Source organism: Vollenhovia emeryi, unplaced genomic scaffold (assembly GCF_000949405.1).
Source record: "Vollenhovia emeryi isolate VEMERY1.0 unplaced genomic scaffold, V.emery_V1.0 DF939187.1, whole genome shotgun sequence".
NCBI classification, from domain to species: Eukaryota; Metazoa; Arthropoda; class Insecta; order Hymenoptera; family Formicidae; genus Vollenhovia; species Vollenhovia emeryi.
In genome coordinates, this window is record NW_011967179.1 from 979,171 (window position 1) to 1,000,314 (window position 21,144).

The 21,144-nt window shown below is 41.8% G+C and overlaps 2 protein-coding genes across 4 annotated transcripts in view; one reads left to right on the forward strand and one right to left on the reverse strand.

The window, feature by feature from the left end:
• Positions 1-20,636, reverse strand: LOC105562506 (beta-1,3-galactosyltransferase 5). Of its 3 annotated transcripts, none has more exons than XM_012013408.1 (3): positions 20,299-20,636; positions 4,989-5,585; positions 1-4,687 (listed from the first exon to the last, which is right to left on the reverse strand). In XM_012013408.1, the coding sequence occupies exons 2-3, from the start codon at positions 5,545-5,547 to the stop codon at positions 4,173-4,175; spliced, it is 1,074 nt and encodes a 357-aa protein (XP_011868798.1). In that variant the 5' UTR covers positions 5,548-5,585; positions 20,299-20,636; the 3' UTR covers positions 1-4,172. The 3 variants fall into 3 exon arrangements, with proteins under 3 accessions (XP_011868798.1, XP_011868797.1, XP_011868799.1); XM_012013407.1 differs by lacking the exon at positions 20,299-20,636 and adding an exon at positions 19,804-20,035; XM_012013409.1 differs by lacking the exon at positions 20,299-20,636 and adding an exon at positions 13,626-13,650.
• LOC105562505 (NAD-dependent protein deacetylase Sirt6) overlaps positions 9,915-21,144 on the forward strand; it is an 18,249-nt gene continuing 7,019 nt past the window's right edge. Inside the window, exon 1 of the mRNA XM_012013406.1 lies at positions 9,915-10,343. The gene's annotated coding sequence lies outside the window, so the exon portion shown is untranslated. The remainder of the gene's footprint in view (positions 10,344-21,144) is intronic.

Below are 21,144 nucleotides of genomic sequence, written 5' to 3' on the forward strand. Positions count from 1 at the left end.
TTTGACGCTATTAATTACTTTTATGTCTATATCATAATATCATGGTATACTTTGTATGGTACATTTTGCTCGCGTGATATATACAAAACGTACGTGCTTTTTACATTATTAAATCTATGATGATTAATAAATTATCATTAAAATCTAATAATAGACAATTTGTATGCTACTTCATTCGTAAATTGCCGTTTATATTAAAGATTATGATTTTTCAGAATAATCATTTAGAATTAATGCGTATGCAATCTATGTCGTCTACGATATGGGTGTACGAAGGATTAAATGTTCCTCACAATGATTGAATTTTGTATGACATTTAAAATTTTGTTAAATGTTATATCTACATGGTTTTGAAAGAGATATGTAGCCAGATCGAAATCCGAGCTTGGAAGTATTGCACAATCACGTTGCGTTTGACGATGAAAATATCTTAATCCGAAATATCACCGAAACTGTAATGGATGTTCTCGAGGAACCTGCGGTAATAATGCTAATCGCATAACAGCTTTGTCGTCAATCGATTCTTAGAAATCGCGTAACTCCGTTGCCTTGTAAATATACCTAAGCAAGGTTCCCTTATTGCAACACGTTGAGCATTTTGTAAAGTTTTATAAATAGTTCTACGTAGTTAAACAGCTGGACCAATAAAGTATATATCCGATTGTACGTTACTTCTACATATATATATATATATTCTTGTCTCACCCTATTCTCAGTCGTAATATCTGATTGTCTCATCCAAGTCCACAATTATCACAGATAAGATGTAGTGATGATTAATTAACAAGTAAAACGCAGCTTTCTTTACATAACATTACGTAATAATAGTGTATTTAATTTCTAATTTTGCGTTTAGGCTCCTAGTGACATATTTCAATCGCCACTTTTGACATTGTGCTCATCTCTGCGTACGCCTCTTCACATTAAATTATATATTTAATGTGACTTACGATTACTAAAGATACCTTTTGTTCGCTACACACGAATAAAAGTTACGCAAAGTCAATACGAATGAACATGAAAAGTACACCGTGTAATTTAAATAGTTCCATTATTTATTTAAATTATAAGTATATTTATTCCATCACAAAGAATTATGTTATACTATGCGATAACTGATGATCATCGCAATAGGGACACTTCCCTCTTTCCGAAAATGATACATGATAACATGGTATGTATAAAGGAGAACTCAGTACGAGTAAAAACGCCCGAGAATATACATAGAGGAATAATGCGTGAGATCCTTTAGTAACTAATAATCACCAATTTCTTCATGCTATATAATACAATATGAATATACTGCCCAGTTTCAGAACTTGTGAATTAATATCTGACGTGACGATAGAGCGACGAATTTCTTCCGTCTCTGTTATATCACAACGGGAAATTCGGCTCCGAGTATGGTGCTGACGAGTGAAATCCGGCGTGTTTTATCCTGTATACACATTCGTTGTATTTTAGATGAAAACAAAAAAAGTACAATGCAAAGTGATATATCGACGTCGATCCTAAAGAAATCACGGTAACTAAAAGCTAGCGCAATTTCCACGCTTGACACGTTACAGTTTGCAGGCACGTACTTTCATAGTACCGGATACAATTGTGGTGACCAACGGGTTTTCACATAAAAAATTTATAGACGTTCAAAAACGGACAAATATCTGCGATCTCTGTATCTAATTGCGAGTGGACCCTTTGTTGTGGGGTTGTACTTGTTGCTACGTAACAATATTAATCCGACTCGTTAATGTCCTTGCGTAACAATGTAATATCTTAAAATTTGCTTGTTATTACATTACATTTAAGTACATTCACAAGCGTGGCTCCACGATGAAATTCCGTTGCTTGTCGCCGATTAATAAATTTACAATATAATGTGACACGCTCGTCTCCCGCAAATTTCTATCACTGCGAGAGGGAGTATGTTTGCGATCGCGAGACAGTAAAGTTTCGCGTTCAACTTTCGCCGCCCTTCGAGATTAATCCTTTCCGTACTTATAATAATATATTGTATGTTGGCATTTTTATAAGAGTACAAATAAAAAAATAGCTGACGTTTCGTCCTTTTAGAGTAATAAATTAATATTTTTGAGATTACGTAAAATATCAACTTAATTCAATTCACTTAACCAGGGCTCATAAACAACTTACGAAACCGAATAATAAATCGAACAGCTTGCGTATACATCCCGAAACACTGAAGTTTAAAAATACGTGTGCGTGCGCGTGTGTGCGTTCGTGCGTATTACACAGTAGTCAAGTGACTGATAAAATAATACAATCTACACATTAAAAAATCAAGTATTGCAATTGTGCTGTAAACAATTGTTTACTTCGTATTTAAAATATGTAAGTATATACAATTATAATTTAAATCATTTAAAAAAGTTACAATATATAAAATTGTGAACGAGCTCGGAATTAGTTTTATTCGAAACGTTTGATTACAAGCCCTGATTACCGATTAAGGACGTTCATCGGCTGTAATCGTAGCCAAAAGTTTTCAACGCAACTCTGAGTCTTATATGTATACATCAGCACGCTTTGTGAAAAACGAAGATCGAATAATGTTGCCTTTGTGAATGTATATTGGCCGACACGCTTCGAAGTATCGTCAGATGGAGAATTTCGAATTACAATTACGCATAAACGGTACGGCCACGTATCCCCATCTTGTAATATACAATAATTTCCCTGTAATATATAATATCTTCAGAGGATTGCTTGACCATGTCCGGCAAATTTTTATGTTCAAAATCACGGCGTTTCGACCATTGTTTGTGGTCATTTTCGAGTGATGAATTTGTCAGTAAATCAATAATCAGTGAAGTAAAGGAGCCGGTCATGATTTCACGAACGACAGAACATGACTGACAGTGGTCGAAACGTCGTGATTTTGAACGTTAAAATTTGCCAGACATGGTCAAACAATCCTCTGAAGTTTTTGAATTACTCCTGGCGACTTATATAATTTCCTCCGCCATTTCTAATATCATTATGCATCATAGCTTAGTTTTTTTCAGTAAAATATATAAACAATTTTTGTCACAATAAATTAAAATATCCCTGCAGCACACGTTTCGCGTATACTATACGAGTAAGAGCTTGTGCAGAATGGCTGCCTTATACTCTTAAGACAGCCTTAAGACAATGTTTTATGTTTTAAGCCTTTGTCTTGAGGTAACGCACAATAACTGCTTTATGTCTTAAGAGTACAAGGCAACCATTCTGCTGAGGCCCTTACTTTGATACTGAATATCTCGACTTTGGTACGGACACGGTTTTAAAAATTCAGCAGGCGTATAGATAACACTATTAATATCATATGGTCGAAATTTGAATACATAGAAAAGCGATTTACCGATGAACGTCCTTAACGGTTTCGAGTAGAGAATTGAGCCTTCTCCATTGAGTAAGTAAATATGACGCGGATAAACCTACGCTTATTTATCTGAGTATTTTTGAAATATAAATAATAATTTAATACAGGAATTGAAACTGGTATTATTCCGCCGAGTTCGGATGCCACAGACGCATGAGATTGATCCCTCTGAGTTATTCGCGACGAGTGTAAATGCAAGAGTCGGCGTAAGGGTCTTTTCCAAATATTAGGAACTCGGCCGGTCCAAATATTACTCTGAGATTCGATAATTTAAAGTACTCTAAAACTAGACGGATCGCATATAAGTACACGTTACCACCACGCTGTTTGCTGGCCGTGACTTGGCGCGAGACACGACTGTGTGTGCCTCTTGTTATCTACAGTAACGGGGAATTGAGTTCACCGAAATTATACCCGTTTCATTCCTCGTTTACGTAAGACAATCGCAAGTTTCGTAATATTTTGTTACACATGCATATGTGTTCGCCGCGTCTGTATGTGTATATATTTATTCATTTACTTATTTATATCTATTTCTATATATACACCCACATATGCACATATATGTAACGCACTTATTACGTACGTATCATACATAACATGGCGTTTGTACATTGTGCAAATAATCGAACACTTACGTTGAACTGTTGTACAGGGCGTACCGCGATGCATATAGAATTAAGATACGCAGAAAGTATGTGAGAACACTCGCTGTTCGTATCTCTCTTCTCCCGTCCTCGTGTTTATGGCGAGCGAGTGTAAATGAAATTGTTCTATTAGACGTTAATTAATTCAATAGGCTTTCACTGCTAGGCCGTGGTTTAGTAACCAGACTATGTAAGGCTCGTATTCCGCTCTCCGTTAGATCCGGAGGCCCGAACAGAAAATCCCGTCGAGCGCTCGGATTCGACAACAGGTCCCGCATGCTCTCGGTCGTAAGCACCCAAGAGTGTAATGAGGTTTGCGTTAAATTTACTTTCCTAGCCAGTGTCCCGGTAATGTGCACGTCGTCGATCCAGAAGTACGGCTCCCGCTGGGCCTCGCGGTACAGTATAAATACACTATCGGGGGAATATAGGATCGCCCATCCGGCACAGTACGCGGGATAAAATCTACCGGGATACTCCTGAGGAGAGACGCGCCACTTGGAGCGCCAAGATCTCTTCACTGCGGAAGCCGACAGAAGATCACAGAGAATCAGACGTCTTGCACCCCACGGCGAGAGGCCATGCGTAAGAAAGTCCAGCATGGCAGGTAAATGAACAAAAACATCGTCGTCTAGTTTAAGAATATATTTGGCACCTGAAACAACACACGAGAACAATGTCAAAATCAGTTGTATATTTAATGTACCATCGTGTGGTGGAGATTGGAAAAATGAACGATAAAGATTGTTTTCAAGAAGGACGTTGACGAAGGAAATGACACACTTGATCAAGCCGACATTTAATCAACTCGCTCGGCTGTTGTCGTTAGAAAATGATTCCGGGATTTCTGATACCGAAATATGAAAAGGTGACACGATCGTGAATTGAAAAGAGATGAAATCGAGTTACGTAACCAACAGCAAGAGGGTAGACATAAAATTTAATTTTCTTCTTACTTGGACAATAATAAGTAGCCCACTTTAATCCCATAACGTGCTTGTAGGTCATGTTTCTGTAGGCATCGAGAAAGTTTCCCTGTATTAAGTCTTGGTATTTCTTGTTCTCCTCCTCGAGCATGGATTGATACTTCTCCGAGTATCCCACGAGAAACAATAAAGTCACGTCCGGCGCTTGTTGACCCCAGGTCTCCCGCACGACGTGCCTCTTCGGGAAATTCCCTGGCGCCGAATGAACCAGCATTAGCAGCAACGGCTGCGTACGGTTGCAGGGATTGTGGTTCATGATGAACCTGAAGTCCGTGATGTTGATGAGCGTGGATTTATCATCGGACGGAAGTTCGTTTATCGAGTAGGGCTGCGTGGAGGGCGTGATGTTTCCGGGAAATATAAGGATATATCCTGGCGCGGCCACACCGCCGCTGGAGTAGGGGATCGGCGATCCTGAACCATCGATATGAATCCAAAACGAGAAGCATCCAGTTAGTGCCAAAACGACCACGAAGATGAGGGTGCATGGCGAAGTACCGGAGGCATGTAGCCGCCGCTTATCCAGCATACTAATAAGCCCCTTTCATCATATACATCGGATTCTGCCTGAAAATACAAATAATCACGTTCTCGATTAGCTGGACTTGTTCTCGCATTTGCGGATTGTTACAGTCCTGTGCTGTCCTGCGATATACTTGACACTGCGCTCCCGAATTCATCTCGCGCACATTCTTTGTGGACTGTATCAGTCTTATCGGTCAATTTATCAGTTTTATTTGCCGGCGATATCACCGTTTTATAGGACGCACTTGATCTAATCATGGAAAAGTTTATATTATAAATCTTCAGATTAAAATGCGCTATAAAATTTCTGATCGTAAAACTATACATATTCTTTTACGAACCGAACTTTTCAAGTGCCTCCTAAAATGTGTAGGTGTGCGCTGAATTATATTTATTAATTAATTACACATCTCGCTCATTTGCGACTGCACGTCACGAAATGTAAAAAAGATCAGGCACCGAGGGAGAAACGTCGGATTGTCAGAAATGATTTTCCAACGCGCGTGTGGGGAGGAATCTTACGTGTATTAACTTCTCGTTCACGTTCAAGGAGAGCGAGTTTTAAAAGTTTTATAAACAATAATAATTCCGCTCGCTCGGGGCTCGCGAGCTTGCAAAGTTAACGAGTATTAAGTTCGCAAGAAGTTTCCCACACGAATCAATGGCCAACCACGAGGGATCGTGCACGAGGCGTAACGTACGACTAGCTATCGACACTGACAAGCCCTCCGCTGAAAGTGATTCTGGTATCTGATTCTATAATTCGTTCAGAGATTCTCTGTTACTCGACGAGCATCATTTTATCGATACCTACGTAGATACGCAGCTAGAAGACAATACGCGTGACCAAACCACCAATATATACGCCTACTTTTACACGCTCTGTTGCAGCACAGATAATAACGATATACTTGACGCTTGCAATGTGTGCAAGTTAAGAATTTGACGATAAGTAGACCAATCGAAATCAACAAGGAGTCCGAAAGGGAGTTGATTTAGTGGAAAAAGTATCGAAACAAGAGGAAATGTTTTGCTAAATTATTACAGGTCGGACAACTCACATATGTATGTACAACAGCTGCAGCAGAGTGTATAGAAATTCTTTAGCGATAACGTTGCTTGATAACGGTTGTGTAAACTTAAAATTGAGACTGCATTATATACAGTACACAATTGGCGGTAAAAATATCAAAGCACTCGTATTTCCATCAATAACATCAGAAATTCGTAATAATTATTTATTTCCAATTACTTATTTCTACAATTGTGACAGCGCAGTTAGGACAGCGTCCCAATTTGTATCCGGCTAGATTAATGTAGAGGAAAGTCCTTTATTATGAGATAGCAGGTTTTCAACACCCAAATTCAACCACAAATCTTTTTTCGCAACGATTACACAACATAAGAATGAATTTTCCACTAGACAGACTTCGCTTCAAAGGCAATAAATTCACGGTGGAATCAGCTGACGATTAATTAAACAGAAACCCCGCTATCCCATATTAGGATCCTATCTCGTAATAAAGGACTTCTGCCAATAGTAGCGGCGCACACTTAAGTTACACGCGCGGGGAGCTTGCGCAAGTTAAATTGTAAAATCGAATTAAATTGCGGAGCCAATTTTACTTGGAAACCGCGGGGGCGGGCGCGCGCAACAATATTCGTATAAATTGCAAAATTAACGCCGTAGGGGAAATCGATAAAAGTTTCCTTTTAACAACTGGCTTAGCGAGCCACCGCAACAATGATACACTCGTAGACCTCCGGGAGAACTAATTCCACGCGCAAACAGGCGACAACTGTTGGTTACACACGGCTTTCCCGCTCGCTCTCGCAATCCGCCCGACGAATACAGACGGCATTATGCCATTCAATTTAAATGCGGGATATTATCTGATAACGATAGCATTAATGCCCAATTAAAATATTATTAATCTAAAAATATTTTATCTGGAATTTAAAAGAAAGAAGCGATACATCGTCGTACCGAATTAGTCGTTCACCCAATTACATCGTCGTCACGTTAAAAGTTTGCGTTGCAGCAACTCTCCGTTAAGTCACGCGAAGTGTAAAGGCCGAGTCAGACCAGCAATTGCCGACTGGGATTGGGTTGGGATTGGCGAGCGACGATTGTCCTCTACCCAATGAGAGTCGATTAAATCGCTGCTTCGCTCTCATTGGCTAGAAGACAATCGCCGATCCAATCATAGACGTATAATACAGTACCGGCCAATAATACATCACCTTTCGATTTTTTGAACATAACTAATTTTAAAGTGCGCGAATGAAAAATTCGAAAATCATGATGTAATTTGTTAAATTTTATCGCCCTTCGTGTACAACACGTACCGGTTATCAGGTGTCTACTGTAAAATGTTAAGCACGTTCGGTGCACTTCGACGAAGGTTACGCTCAGAAAACGTAAAGGTGATATACTTTTGGCCGGTACTGTATATAGACTGTGCATTTTGGCTGGAGAAGTGTACAAACTTTAGAAGGAGCCAAAACATACTTTGAACAGTACCGTCTTATCCTTTATCCTCTATCATTCCCCTACTCTTCTGTTACCCCCGCTACTTCACTAGACAAAGTTGAGGCTATACTGTTCTAGAGACCCTGTAATCCGAGACTGGCCATAAGAGTTCGTCAAATTCCCGCGAGTGAAAGAGAAACATAGGCTATCTCGCTCTTCTACAATTCTACGATCGACCAGGAATTTGACGCACTCTTATGGCCGGACTCCGATTACAGGGTCTCTATACTGTTCAACACCAGCTATCTCGTTCTAAAGTTTGTACAATGTTTTCACACGGGCGAGGTGAGGTAGGGAGAGAACGCGCAGTCTATTCTTGCTATGTCTAGGAATCCAATACGCGTCGACAATTGCTGGTCTGATACGGCCTTAACGCACGTCTGTCTTTGTATCGGCTCGTTTATCATCTCTCGACTTTCTTCATTTCTGAAATGTCCCCGATAGACGCTGCAGTCCCACCTTTGCCAAAGTCGATGGACGAATAAGACGGCATTGTTACAATCAGCTTTTGTGTGTTTTTTTTATAATGGCTTGATGACAAACGCGGAGCACGAGTTGTGACGAGACCTGACGTGCTCCGTGCGGCAACTGTAATTTCGAGGCAACTCGTACTATACATTTTTCAGCTGTACGTCAAGGGCACGAGAAGTTCATGAACGAATAGCGACGGTCGATTAGCACGTAATGAATTCATTATTTCGCATCGTCGTAAGTAGCGGACTGGTGTCTATTAGAACTGGGGCGGTGTGTCATTAAGACTAAAAAGCCGCGCGATCGATTTGCTGTTCGAGTTCAGCCAAGGTCAGCCCGAGCACTGTACGTCAAACCTAGACAAACATCGTTTGTAGATTAATTTTTCAATTTCTAATGGCGAAATAAGGCTCTAGTGTCTGCTCCTCTGTTACGTGCCTGTCTACGTGTACCTACGTGTGTGTGCGTGTGCGCGCGCGCGCGCGCGCGCGTGCCTATATGCTCCACCATCTCTTACGTAGACGCGGTTCTATATCGGAGGAGAATTAAGCCCCAGCCAATAGACCGAAAACACTTTAAAGTGTCTATTTCCAACGTCTCCTCCGTCTTGTCACGTGCGCGAGACCGAAATCGAATATCAAGAATGCACGTAGAATGCTAATGCCCGGGGGATGACGGGTCGGATAATATCGGTCAATATCGCCCGTATGCGCCGCTACGTTTCCTAAGCAGATCCTCGACAATCTGCATAAGCTACGAGCAAGAAACCTCATGTTTAATCGAGATAATCCACCTCGTGCGGCTCGTGTTGCCGTAACGTAGGTTGCACACCGTGCGATATCGAAGATAGAGCGTCTTCAGCTCGGGGGGCGCAGCTACTCGCGTTTTTATAATTATCTTCTTGTTAACCCGGGCGGGGATCGCGCGTTAATCTTCATTCGAAGCGTCAAAGAGATAAAGACAAAAAATTGAATCCGCTTCCGGTGCGACGAGGGGCGGAAAAAAAATCACGCAACGAACACGCGACAAAATAAATTCGGACGTCGCTCGTCCATTCATTATCCGTTTCGTGGATCGATCGGTCGCCATCCACGCAGGACAGCACAAAAAGGTAAGATAATTACCGGGCGAATGTAAATTTATTTTATCGTCAGTCGACGTACGCTGCATTAATTTGACCTCTTTTTTTTTATCAAATACGGAGAACAACGCTCGTCGCTCGAGGACCGAGGTCTATAGGAGTATCGCGATTGCAGCTAATCGCGGTTGCGACCTCGGAATAACTTTGTCTTCCTCTCTTGGCCTCGTTTACAAATATCAGCGAGCGATTAGACGACTTCCAGGCGATTAGGCCACTAAGTACTGCGCGGCGTATGCACATGCGGTCAGTTTACGCTCTAATATTCGTGGGGCAAGCATTCGACTTTCGCGTTCGCGCGGCCAAATCGTTCCAGCCGGCGAGGAACGATCGGGAAAATTATGCGAGTGCGATTTCGTTATCGTTACGACTGTGCGGCCGCGTATCGTAATTCGAGACAGTTTTCGCGGGCCTCAGTCAGTTTCTGATAAGCGCCCGGTGTTACGCCCCGGCTCGAGACGGGGATTTTATAGTAATATAGCTATTCCTACCGCTAGAATAAACGGAGCGCTGTGCACACAAGGGCTGATTGGCCCGATCCCTGAATCATCGGTTCCGGAGCCGGCGTTATCGATCGCGCGAGTTCATCATGCCCCGACACATATTAGGCCGCCGTTAACGCCTCAAAATTGATGAGCTTTTTCTGAAATTCTATCACGTAAGTTTAGCACGAGGCGCGCCCAGCTACACTGAGAATCGAAAAACAGTTAGTCCCTGAATTTTTGTTCATTCTCAATATTTTAATCTTAATACGCAAATGAGTGATGTGCAATTCCGTAACCATTACTGTTGACCACCAGCATTAAAATAATATGTAAATAATATGTAGCCTATAACAGTAGGGTAAAAAACATATATAGTTAGCTCAGCGTTAGCGTACTAGGCTAGTGATCCGAAATCTTAGGTTCGAATTCCATATATAAAAATATTAGAAAAAAGAACTAGTGGAAAAGTTTTTTTAATTTCAATAAAATCTTGTACCAAAACCATTACTGGTTTTTATCGCAATGATTGTGGAAATACAGTACTGATTCAATACTGGATTAGTAAGTAACAGTCAATCAGTTGATCTATAATATTCATTACTGTAGAATCCGTAATAGTTATTGTAAAATCCGTACTGATTACTGGGAGAATGCTTACTGTAGTGGTACGTAATGGTACGTAATGGTTACTGTAAGAAAGACTAAAAGTTAAAAACGGGGAAAAATGTTATAACCATCACTGTTTTTCAGCTCTCAGTGTATAACGCGGGGTTTCGGGAGAATTGTTTCGTAAAGACAAGGAACTTCCTTTAGCGTCCAAAATAATACTTTGCATCTGTCAGCTTGCAATCCTCGTCTAGAAAACTGTCGACGTCCAAAAGTAAACGTAAAGTTTTACCGAAAAAAAGAAAACGAACGACATTTCTTATCGTCGACGTTACTTCATTTTCGTCTGTTACGCAACGTTTCGAATTACCATACAGTTGTTTCATCGCTTTTCGTAAATAATAACAGGGAAAATTGAGCTGTTAACGAGAGAGGGGACATGAGGAGAAATTGACCCTTGGATTTTCAATATTAAAAAAAATTAAAAGCGAAAAGTACAAAATCTAAATTTCGAGACAGAACTCCGATAAGCTGTCCGATAAGTTGGTACCTTTTTCCTCTATTATTTTACTATTTTATACATACGGAGGAAAGTACCCTATTATGAGACAAGCTTCTAACGTGAGATTTTCAACGTCCAAATTTTATCGCAAATCTCTTTTCGCGACGATTACACGGTCGAGCAATCAATTTTTCGCTAAACAACTTCAAGAGCAATAAATTTATGGTGGGACCAATAGATGGTAACGGAAACCCCGCTGTCTCATATCAGGAACTTGTCTCATAATAGGGGACTTTCCTTTATGCCTCATGCAACAAAACAAGTCGCGCTTAGTTTTCTGTTAAAATATTTACGACGAATCAAAAGTTTCCCTGTATCTATAAAATATTGCTAAAGATGTTTAGTACCGCAGCATCGACAATGGTCACATCAGAAATTTATACGCATCGATGCCAAACCGATGTCGAGACGTCGTTAAGGCGATAGGCGTCTCAACGAAATATCGATTTGTCTCGAGTACTTTTATTTCTCTGGTATTACGTATTATAGCAATACAAGTGTCAGTTTTAATATGGAATAGATTTTGAAGGCTCTGTGTCATTAAGATACGATATAAAAATGTATATAAATTATTAAACAATCATTTGCTCTTTTTCTCTTTATGCATTTTCATTTCGCGCGTAATAAAAATTAGGCGCAATGCCATTGGCAAAGCTACATTGAGCTCGTTTTATTTTCGTGATTCGCAATTGCAGATATTTTAATTTTAATAAAAATACGTGCGGCCTTCTATGTTGCGCGAGGCGTATCTCTGTGTTGCAAAATTTATCTACATTTCTCTCGTTGTGTATCAAATATCCACGAAAGGTAGGGAGGACAAAGTGGCACGAAGAAGCAATATTTGCTCGCGTAACTCGTGCGTAAGGGCGGAGGATTCTTCGCGCGCGATCATTCGTGGCACACCCTTCAACACGCGCCCTTAGGTTGCCGACCCTCAGAGAGACAGCCTAGATCGGCCGAGAAAAATTGTGCCACATTGATCCACGCACGCGCGAGAAAAAAAGAAATCGTACACCGGCGTCGACGACGACGGCTAGAGTTTGCCGTACGAACGTCTGAAATAGGGTGATGACGCAAACCCTCCATCTCTTAAGTTCCAACGTACGTCGCCAAACAACCCGGCGGAGCGGCGCCTGCCAGGAGCGGCTTATGAAGGAATAAAGCGTCCAGAAATGCCTCTTCGTATTACCTTTCCTTTTCGCGAGGACAATAATTGTCGGCCGCCGCACGGACATAGAAGCCACGATCGACAAAGCGGATTACGGAGTATTTTCGGAACGGATTTTCTTATCTTCGTGGGAAATGGTTTCAACTTGAAAATTATAAAGCGACTTCGCGCCATTTTTCTCGCTTCGAACACGCGAAAAGGGTAAAGAAATACGCGAAACGGAAGAAAGTTCGGAGTGTATGTTATTACGCCTTGAATATATAAGGAAAACGAATTCGTTCCAACTTCACAAAGTAACTTTGAAAATATATTTCTTAAAAAATGTTGCGGATTTCCTTGCGGTTGGAAGCCCCGAGTGTTAAAGTTCAGTTTTTGTTTCTATATGCAAATACGTCCTTGGCCGCGCCATAAATAAGGAAGAACTCGTACGAACATGTAGGAAGGAGATGTATGAACTGTTGACACAACACTCGTAAAGCTTGCAATTTAGAATGATTGCCAGAGATGTTCAAAACGACCTGCTTTCTCAAGTCGACACTTTATTTACCGCGGAACAGTGAATAATTTTAGAGTCCTTAAATTCAATTACGTAATGTCGGATAATCTCAACTCGCCGGCTCAGCCCACTGATTGATGAAGAGATAGGTATTAATTACTTAGGCAGGTGTATTATCTACGTACACAAAAAGAGGATATTCTTCTTTTGAAAATATGTTTAGTTTCAACGTGAACAGTCTTGAAATGAGATTACATTGCGTTAAAGAAACAAAAACTTACTTGAATGCAGCCATTACTTACAATTCAATCAAGAAAAATATATGCCTCTTATGTAAGACTAATTTTCTCGAATGAAAAGGAAATATTGAATAGAAAATAACACATTTTCAAATCGAAGGTTGTAATGATTAAAACGATTTTACTGTCAAAATAATTATATGTATTTTTAAAGTGACAATTATAATATTTAAATAAGACTGTAATATTATTGGAATATTATAAGAATATTAAATGTTTCTAAGATTATGAGTGTTGCGTATATACAAAACAACAAACGCGTTAATTTGAGTATATAATAGTTGATCCGACACTTTTTCTTACGTGAACGTCGGGATATCTCACCGGTTTATCCTTCGGCCTGCCCTTCCTGAGGCCTCAATGTCACTACACGGGTATGCTATCCCGGCGATATTTCCTTTCGATGCTACACACAAAAGGGCTTTTAGTACCTGCTACAAGGCGTGGTACCGTCGATCCCTTCAAAGGGCGCCCGGTCGCGAGCGCGCAAAATCGAACCGGCATTTTCGTGGCGAACCTCTAAAAAAATTGTATTTCCGAGCGGAAAGTTCGGAACACAAAAATTCCACGGCCGTACCCATGATTTATTCATGGCGCTCCAAAGTTCTAATGCGCATAAACTCGCGCGAGGCGAACATTCTCTCCCTCCGGTGTACACGAGAGAAGAAATCGAATACACGTGTCGACTTTCCCTGAACGCGATCTAGAAACGCCCCGCGAGAGTATTCGAAATTCCTCGCACGTTAGAGAATTTGCTCTGGGCTCGATTAAAAAGCCCTTTTCGCTTCTCTGCTCCTTCTTTCCCTCTTTCTATCATCCACTCGATGTACCGTGGCGGCCAAAATAGTCTCGGACGACAGTAAAATTTTATTAGAACGAGATTCTGCTCGTCGTAACATTTTACTTTTTATTGGCAAACGTATTTTTTTAACTATTTCCTGAACCTTGAATGCGTCGCGCGTGTTGAAAATTCCGCAAACTACATTCCGTGAGAAAAACTTGTTGTCGCGCGATTACGGAGAAGGAACGTGCCTTATCAAATTGATTGTGGTTGTTACAGAGAAATGATAGGAAGGTTTAGCATAGCGATCTGCAAGTGTAACAGCGTGTAAAAGATGATAAATTATTTAATCTAATTAAATATTGTAAATAATCTAAATAATAATTTAATTAAAAACTCGCGAAAGAGTACACAGGAAATAACTATTGTGAAATAAAAATTAGAATAACCAATATTTACTTTATACCGTCAACTATTCATTCTAAAATATTCTAATAGTAATATTTTTAATTCCGAAAGAAACATTAATGTAACAAATATAATCCTAACGTTTGCTTTATATAATAATCCCATGTGTCTTGTATACCAATTTAGAAAATTCTTTTATGCAACAATCAGTTTCTAATGTTTGTTTTGCAAAAGTAACGACAAATTCGCCGCAGTTAACTCGCGGGAGAATCCAGGTGAAATTTGCTAAAACGCCCGCCTCCGAGCAGCCGTGAAACAGCCTCTAAGAAAGACACAAACTCCACGCACGTAACATAAACTTTCCGCGTGTTTGCCTCTTATGACATCAAGCGAAAAGGGCAGGAGCGGTGCCGTAACCAGATACACGAGCGCCCGGCGTGCACGCGCGACTCTCTTGGTCAAACAACTCGGAAACACCCAGTGTGCACGATATTATTGATTTTCGAGTCTCATCCCGGATAATTGTTTTCTTTCGCAACATTTCTTGTGCAATTTGCGCAAAGTAACGCGCGCGCGCGCGCGCGTCCTCGTCGAGCGCCGCTGGCCGGACGATCGTCGCTCGATACGGAGAAAAACACGCGTATATTTTTTCATCGCACACAATGCCCCGCATTCTCGTTTACTTAGCACGTCATTTAACGAGCGCGCGCCACCGGCCGTGGGCGCCTGATTATTTTCATTTATTCGACGGAGAGGATCGCGATGTATCCAGATCCGGATGTTGGAAACTTTCGTCCGAGAGATACGCGCGGCTCGCGGTAATATTTTCCGCGGTTAGGCTCGTTAGGCCCGGAAAGAACCGGCACCTTTTGCCACGTGGAACGAACTAACTCGCCCGGCGGAATAGCCGGAGAGCTGGTGAACATTTTGTTAAGGTTGTTTTATACAAGCTGAAATTGTGTAAAAAGTTATTTTTTCCCTACCTGAATAAGGATTTCCCAACCTGCCTGGCCAGCGTTGGTTAGAAGTGCACCCATAATTTTTTCAAAGTGTAAAAAATGTTGAAACCAACATGAAGTATACAAGTTGAAATTTGAATATATAAAAATTTTATACTTTTTTGAGTAAGAAAAAAAAAGGGCAGGCGTCCTGATTGGTTCGAACCTAGTGGCAGGCGATCGTAAAGTTGTATTATTAGTGGTGGTTACCTTTTATTTCTCATAAAGGTATTTCATAGTATCAGAAACATGTTGCAATTTTTACAATGTGTTTCTAATGCTATAAGAGTAATGTATGTTGAAAGCTAGGCTGATTTAACAAATAAAACAGTATGAAAAGTAGTAAATAATGTTTTCCGTAAGTGCGACGGAGAGAAGATTATGCAGACGCGCGCGCGAGAGAAAGAGAGAGCGTATATGGAAGATGCATAATAGTAATACATGATATTAAAAAAGGGAGGAGGGAGAGAGAGAGAGAGATTCGGGCAACCTGCGTGAACTTGAACGCAGCTCTACTTCTTTATCTTGTTATGGCACCCGGCTCCTGTATCGAGCCGACACGACCACGACGAACCAATAGTCTTGACTTGATGATATAAATCTCCTAACGTGTAATCGCGTTTTTAATGTCACACAATGCAGAGGCCCAACTACCGAGCCTCGCGCGGGATGATGCAATCCCTATTGGATGATGCAATCTCGCAGGATCAAAAATTTTACCTTCCGTCGGAAGACGTGTGAACCGCTCAACGGCCCAGACGGGACTCCGAACGCAGCTCTAGCTACAAGCTACAAGAGAGAGAGAGAGAATGCCTACTTTAATGATGAGGAAGAAATGTGCAAATTTCCAATTTGCACGCTTCAATGATGAGGAAGCAATATGCAAATTTTTAATTTGCACACTTTTAAGAAACATCGAAAAAAATGTGCAAATTTCCAATGTGCACGCTTCAATGATGAGTAATCAATGTGCAAATTTCTAATTTGCACACTTTACTTTACTTTACTTTTTTCTAATTATATATTATATTGTTCTTCAGTTTTTTCAATTCAAATTTCATATATTTCAATAACTGTTCCTTAACTATTTTTGCTTATTGAATTACGCTTCTTAAATTTGATTTATTGCCTTTTTATATTTCTGATTAAAAAAACGTCAATATAATAGATACATTTCTATTTTCTATATGTATATCCAACACAGTGTATTAAATAAATATGCATCATTTACTCTTATACTATTTGTTAAATCAGCCTAGCTTTCAACATACATTACTCTTATAACATTAGAAACACAATGTAAAAATTGCAACATGTTTCTGATGCTATGAAATACCTTTATGAGAAATAAAAGTTAAGCACCACCACTAATAATACAACTTTACAATCGCCTGCCACTAGGTTCGAACCAACCAGGACGCCTGCCCTTTTTTTTCTTACTCAAAAAAGTATAAAATTTTTATATATTCAAATTTCAACTTGTATACTTCATGTTGGTTTCAACATTTTTTTTTACACTTTGAAAAAATTATGGGTGCACTTCTAACCAACGCTGGCCAGGCAGGTTGGGAAATCCTTATTCAGGTAGGGAAAAAATAACTTTTTACAAAATTTCAGCTTGTATAAAACAACCTTAACAAAATGTTCACCAGCTCTTGGACTAGAATGAGCTCGAGCGAAATACCCGGCTGCGTGACGCGTCGCGCTTAATCGCGTCTCTCGTTCTCCACGTGTCGAGCAGTGAAAAATTAGCAACTCCGCGCGCGTTAACAAACAGCTGTTGACGATAAGCCAACGGGAGTCTCGGTCGGAATCGCCGGTCGTTTCCTAAACGGCCGCGCGAACTCATTAATTTATTTTTCATTAAATTTTGTTAAATTAAAAAAGAGTAAAGTTTACCGCCGTAAACTAATAATTGAATTCGTTTCTTTCTATCGTCGCGTTGACAGCTGCTGGCGATAGGCTAAAGTCCGTATTAGACTATAGACTCCCGACTCTGACTCGACTACTGACTCGGACTCCCGACTATTAGCGTTTTCGATTTGCTGACTCGACCCGACTCCGAGTCAGAAAAGTTTGATATAAAGTAAGATTTTTGCAGAAATTGTTCAAATCTTGCTTTTGATCAAACTTTTCTGACTCGGGGGTCGGGTTGAGTCAGAAAATCGAAAACGCTATAAGATTCAACCAATTAAGCCCGTATCAGACTACAGATTCACGGCGAAGCACCGGCCGACCCTGGCTGCCGACTCGGGAATAGACCACTCTAATTGGTTGAATTATAGTCGGGAGTCCGAGTCAGTAGTCGAGTCAGAGTCGGGAGTCCATAATCTGATACGGGCTTTAGAGTGGCGTCTATTCCCAAGTCGGCAGTCAGGGTCGGCCGGTGCTTTGCTTGAATCATAGTCGGGAGCCCAAGTCAGTAGTAGAGTCAGAGTCAGGAATCTGTAGTCTGATAGGGGCTTAATGGGAGTTTTGGTCAGAATCGCCGGTAAACCGATAACATACGGTTGTCCGTTCCTAAACGGTCGTACGAGACTTATTAATTTATTGTTCGTTAAATTTTATTAAATTAGAAAAAAAGTGAAGTTTACTACTGTAAACTAATAATCGAATTCGTTTCTTTCTATCGTCACGTTGACAGCTGTTGGCGATAAGCTAATGGGAGTCTTGGTCGGAGTCGCCGGAAAGCTGATAACATATGCACGAAAAAAAATAATTTTGCTGTGATAGCAAAATCGCCGTTGCTACTGCATATTCGTAGTAATAGCAATAAAATTCAGTTGATAGAACTAATTTTACGAATTATTCGTCATTATAGCAAAATCTATTTTGTTGCGAGAATAGAACAAATTCGCTGAGTGTATTTGTAATTAAAATCACATTAATTTACTACTGAAGCAAAATAATATATTCTTAGCAAATACCATATATTTGCTGTCACAACGAAATAATTTGTTAATCCAGCAAATTATTCCAGCAAATTGCGATTAGTATTCGTAACAAATCTTCTTGCTATCCATATAGTAACGAACAGATTTTGCTACAGCATAAAATCTGCTGTGTCAGCAAATTATTTTTCTCCGTGTGGTCGTCCGTTCCTAAACGGCCGTACAAATTTGTTAATGTTTTTTTTCATTAAATTTAATTGAACTAAAAAGAAGTAAAAAGCTAGTTTATTTATTCTTATTCATCTCTATTCATTCTTGATATTTATTAATTCGTAATAACGTAACAATTGTGTGAACAGGTACAGATTTACAATTTACTTTCGCTATAATTAATCTCCCTCCCCCAACTTTTTGTTAAGTTATGTACGTTTGCAGATTACTTGAAAAGGGTACAAATCCGGAACCGAAACGTCGTTTGTTTTTTTTTAAATAAAAACATCGGCCGGTGCGGGTCGTTTCTGGAAAACTACATATATCATTAAAAAGCTAGTATTGCAAATTAATAATTAAATTCGTTTCTTTCCGTCCCCCGGGAGAGAGCGGAAAACTCCGGCAGAGATCAATCCGAGGGAACGCGAGGACAGCCTGATTTGCAACGTGCTCTTTGCAACGCCTAGAAACACTCCATTTTACAGCCAGTACGTTTAAAAACTTGATGCAAGTTGATAAATTGTACATTAGGCAGTGTCGGCGAAGCTTTTGCGCGTATCGATTAGCTCGTGCAGAACAGATTGTTCCTAATCGCAAAAAAAACACATTGCAGATCAGACTGAAATGTTTACTTCGGTGAAAAGTCGAAAGTGCCGCCGCCAAAGGGACGCCCATACGCTCTTCCCGCTCGGGAACGAGGGCCTTCCGGTTCGTCCTTCGCCCGAAACAGCCTCCGCTTTCCGGGCTTCGCTCCGCTCGCGGCTCGAACGGCGCGGCATTCCGAGGGCCCGGCATCCCGCAGGTAAACGTTCGAAAACGGGGAAAACGCGCGTGGGGGAGATATGATCGCTCTCCGTGAAAAGAAATTCCTGTGCTCCGTGAAAGGGATGGGGGGGAGGAGCAGAGGGGGGAAAAAGGCAGGGACGGACGGAGTGGCGCGATCGCCGCGGAGACGCCGGAGCGGATCCCCGTGCGAGATCCCGCGCCGGGGGGCCCCCCGAGCGGAGCTCACGGCGGCGAGGACTCGCGCGAAAATCCGCCGGTGGACCCGCCGAGAGGCCGGCGCGCCCGGAGTCGGGAGGAGGAAAAGCCGCGGCGAGGAAACGCGCGGAAACCGCGGGGCACGAGGCCGAGAAAGGGGGGCGAGCGAGAGACAGAAAGCGGACAGAGGAAAAGAAAGAAAAAAAAAAGAAAGAGCGGCCGAGGGTACTTACGAGTCGCATGTGGTGAGAAACTCCCGGACCTCGCTAGCACCCGCTGCGACAGCAGGAACCGCGCCACGCACATCCGGAACCCGGTTCAGCCGCGCGGCCGAAAACACGGCGTAACCGTCGAGCGACGCGACACGAGCTCGCCGACGGTTTGAGGTTATATACCGGAGAGGGTGTGAGTCGAGGTAAGCGCGAGTAAGAGGGGGCGAGAGGGAGGGAGAGAGAGAGAGAGAGAAAGAGACACAGAGAGGGAGAAAACGAGAGAGAAGAGAAAGACGGCACGGGGGAGGAAGAGAGAGAGAGAGAGAGAGAGAGAGAGAGAGAGAGAGAGAGAGAGAGAAGAGAAAACAAAAGGGAGGGGGAGTGTTTCTTGAATCACCTGGTCGCACGCATCGACGACGTAACGCGCCCAACTCGCTCTCTCTCTCTCGCTCCCGCTCTCCTTCTCTCTCCCTCTCCTTCTCGAGACACAGTAAATGAACAGGTATATGTACGTGCCGATTGTACGCGAGAATCGACGCCGACGTCACCCTCGGCTGACCGCATGCTCTCGTTCCGGGGCTACTCAGTGGTGGGCTTTCTTTTTTCTCCTGCCGCCCCGCATCTTTCTTCGTTGCGACGCGCGTTCGTTCCCCCTCGCTCGGCCAGGCGGTCACTCGAGCGGCGTTAACCAGCGTTAACGCGATTGCGGGGCGGCAGGCGGCAGCATGTGCGGGAGAGAAACTTCCTAGGCGCGCGCCGGGAGAGAGGTCGGCGCGATAAACCGCGGAAATCGCAAGGGTGGGCCCGAGAGCGCGCGCGCGAGCGACGGAGGGGGCGGACGCGGGACGCGCCACCTGGGTCCACCTCCGCCACGAGGAATCTTCTGCCGAGTCGCGCGATTCTTCCGCCTCGTTTTTTCTTACCGTCGACAAGACCGTTTCTCCGACGCGACCGCCGCAGACGTGTTTAATTAATCAAACTTTGATCGACGATCAAGATCAATTGAACTTCGGTCGAATCAAGTCGCCTCACGCCGTGGCTCGCGAATCAACCAATGTCATTGTTGGTGCGAAATTTCTAGCGGTAAAATTCTTCGTACAATCCTTTTTTTATGTCAAACAAGAATTGATGATTCTATTCACGTTGGCGAAATTTTTTGGAAATTAATTGAACTTTGGTCGAAGTCTTCTCGATCACCCGAGGATCGCGATTCAATCGACGTCGACGTTTCAGCAAAATTTCTAGCTGTAAAATTCTTCGTACAATCCTTTTCTTATGTCAAACAAGAATTGACGATTCTATTCACGTTGGCGAAATTTTTTAACGAGTTAACCATTGAGGAAATTAATTGAACTTTGCTTG

What these genes read in the sequence shown, in the direction of transcription:
- LOC105562506 (XM_012013408.1), bottom strand. Translation starts at nt 5,547, where the DNA reads ATGCTGGATAAGCGGCGGCTACATGCCTCCGGTACTTCGCCATGCACC. An exon ending in GGCTACTTATTATTGTCCAA is followed by an intron (nt 4,688 to 4,988) that starts GTAAGAAGAAAA and finishes GTGTTGTTTCAG; the next exon opens with GTGCCAAATATATTCTTAAA.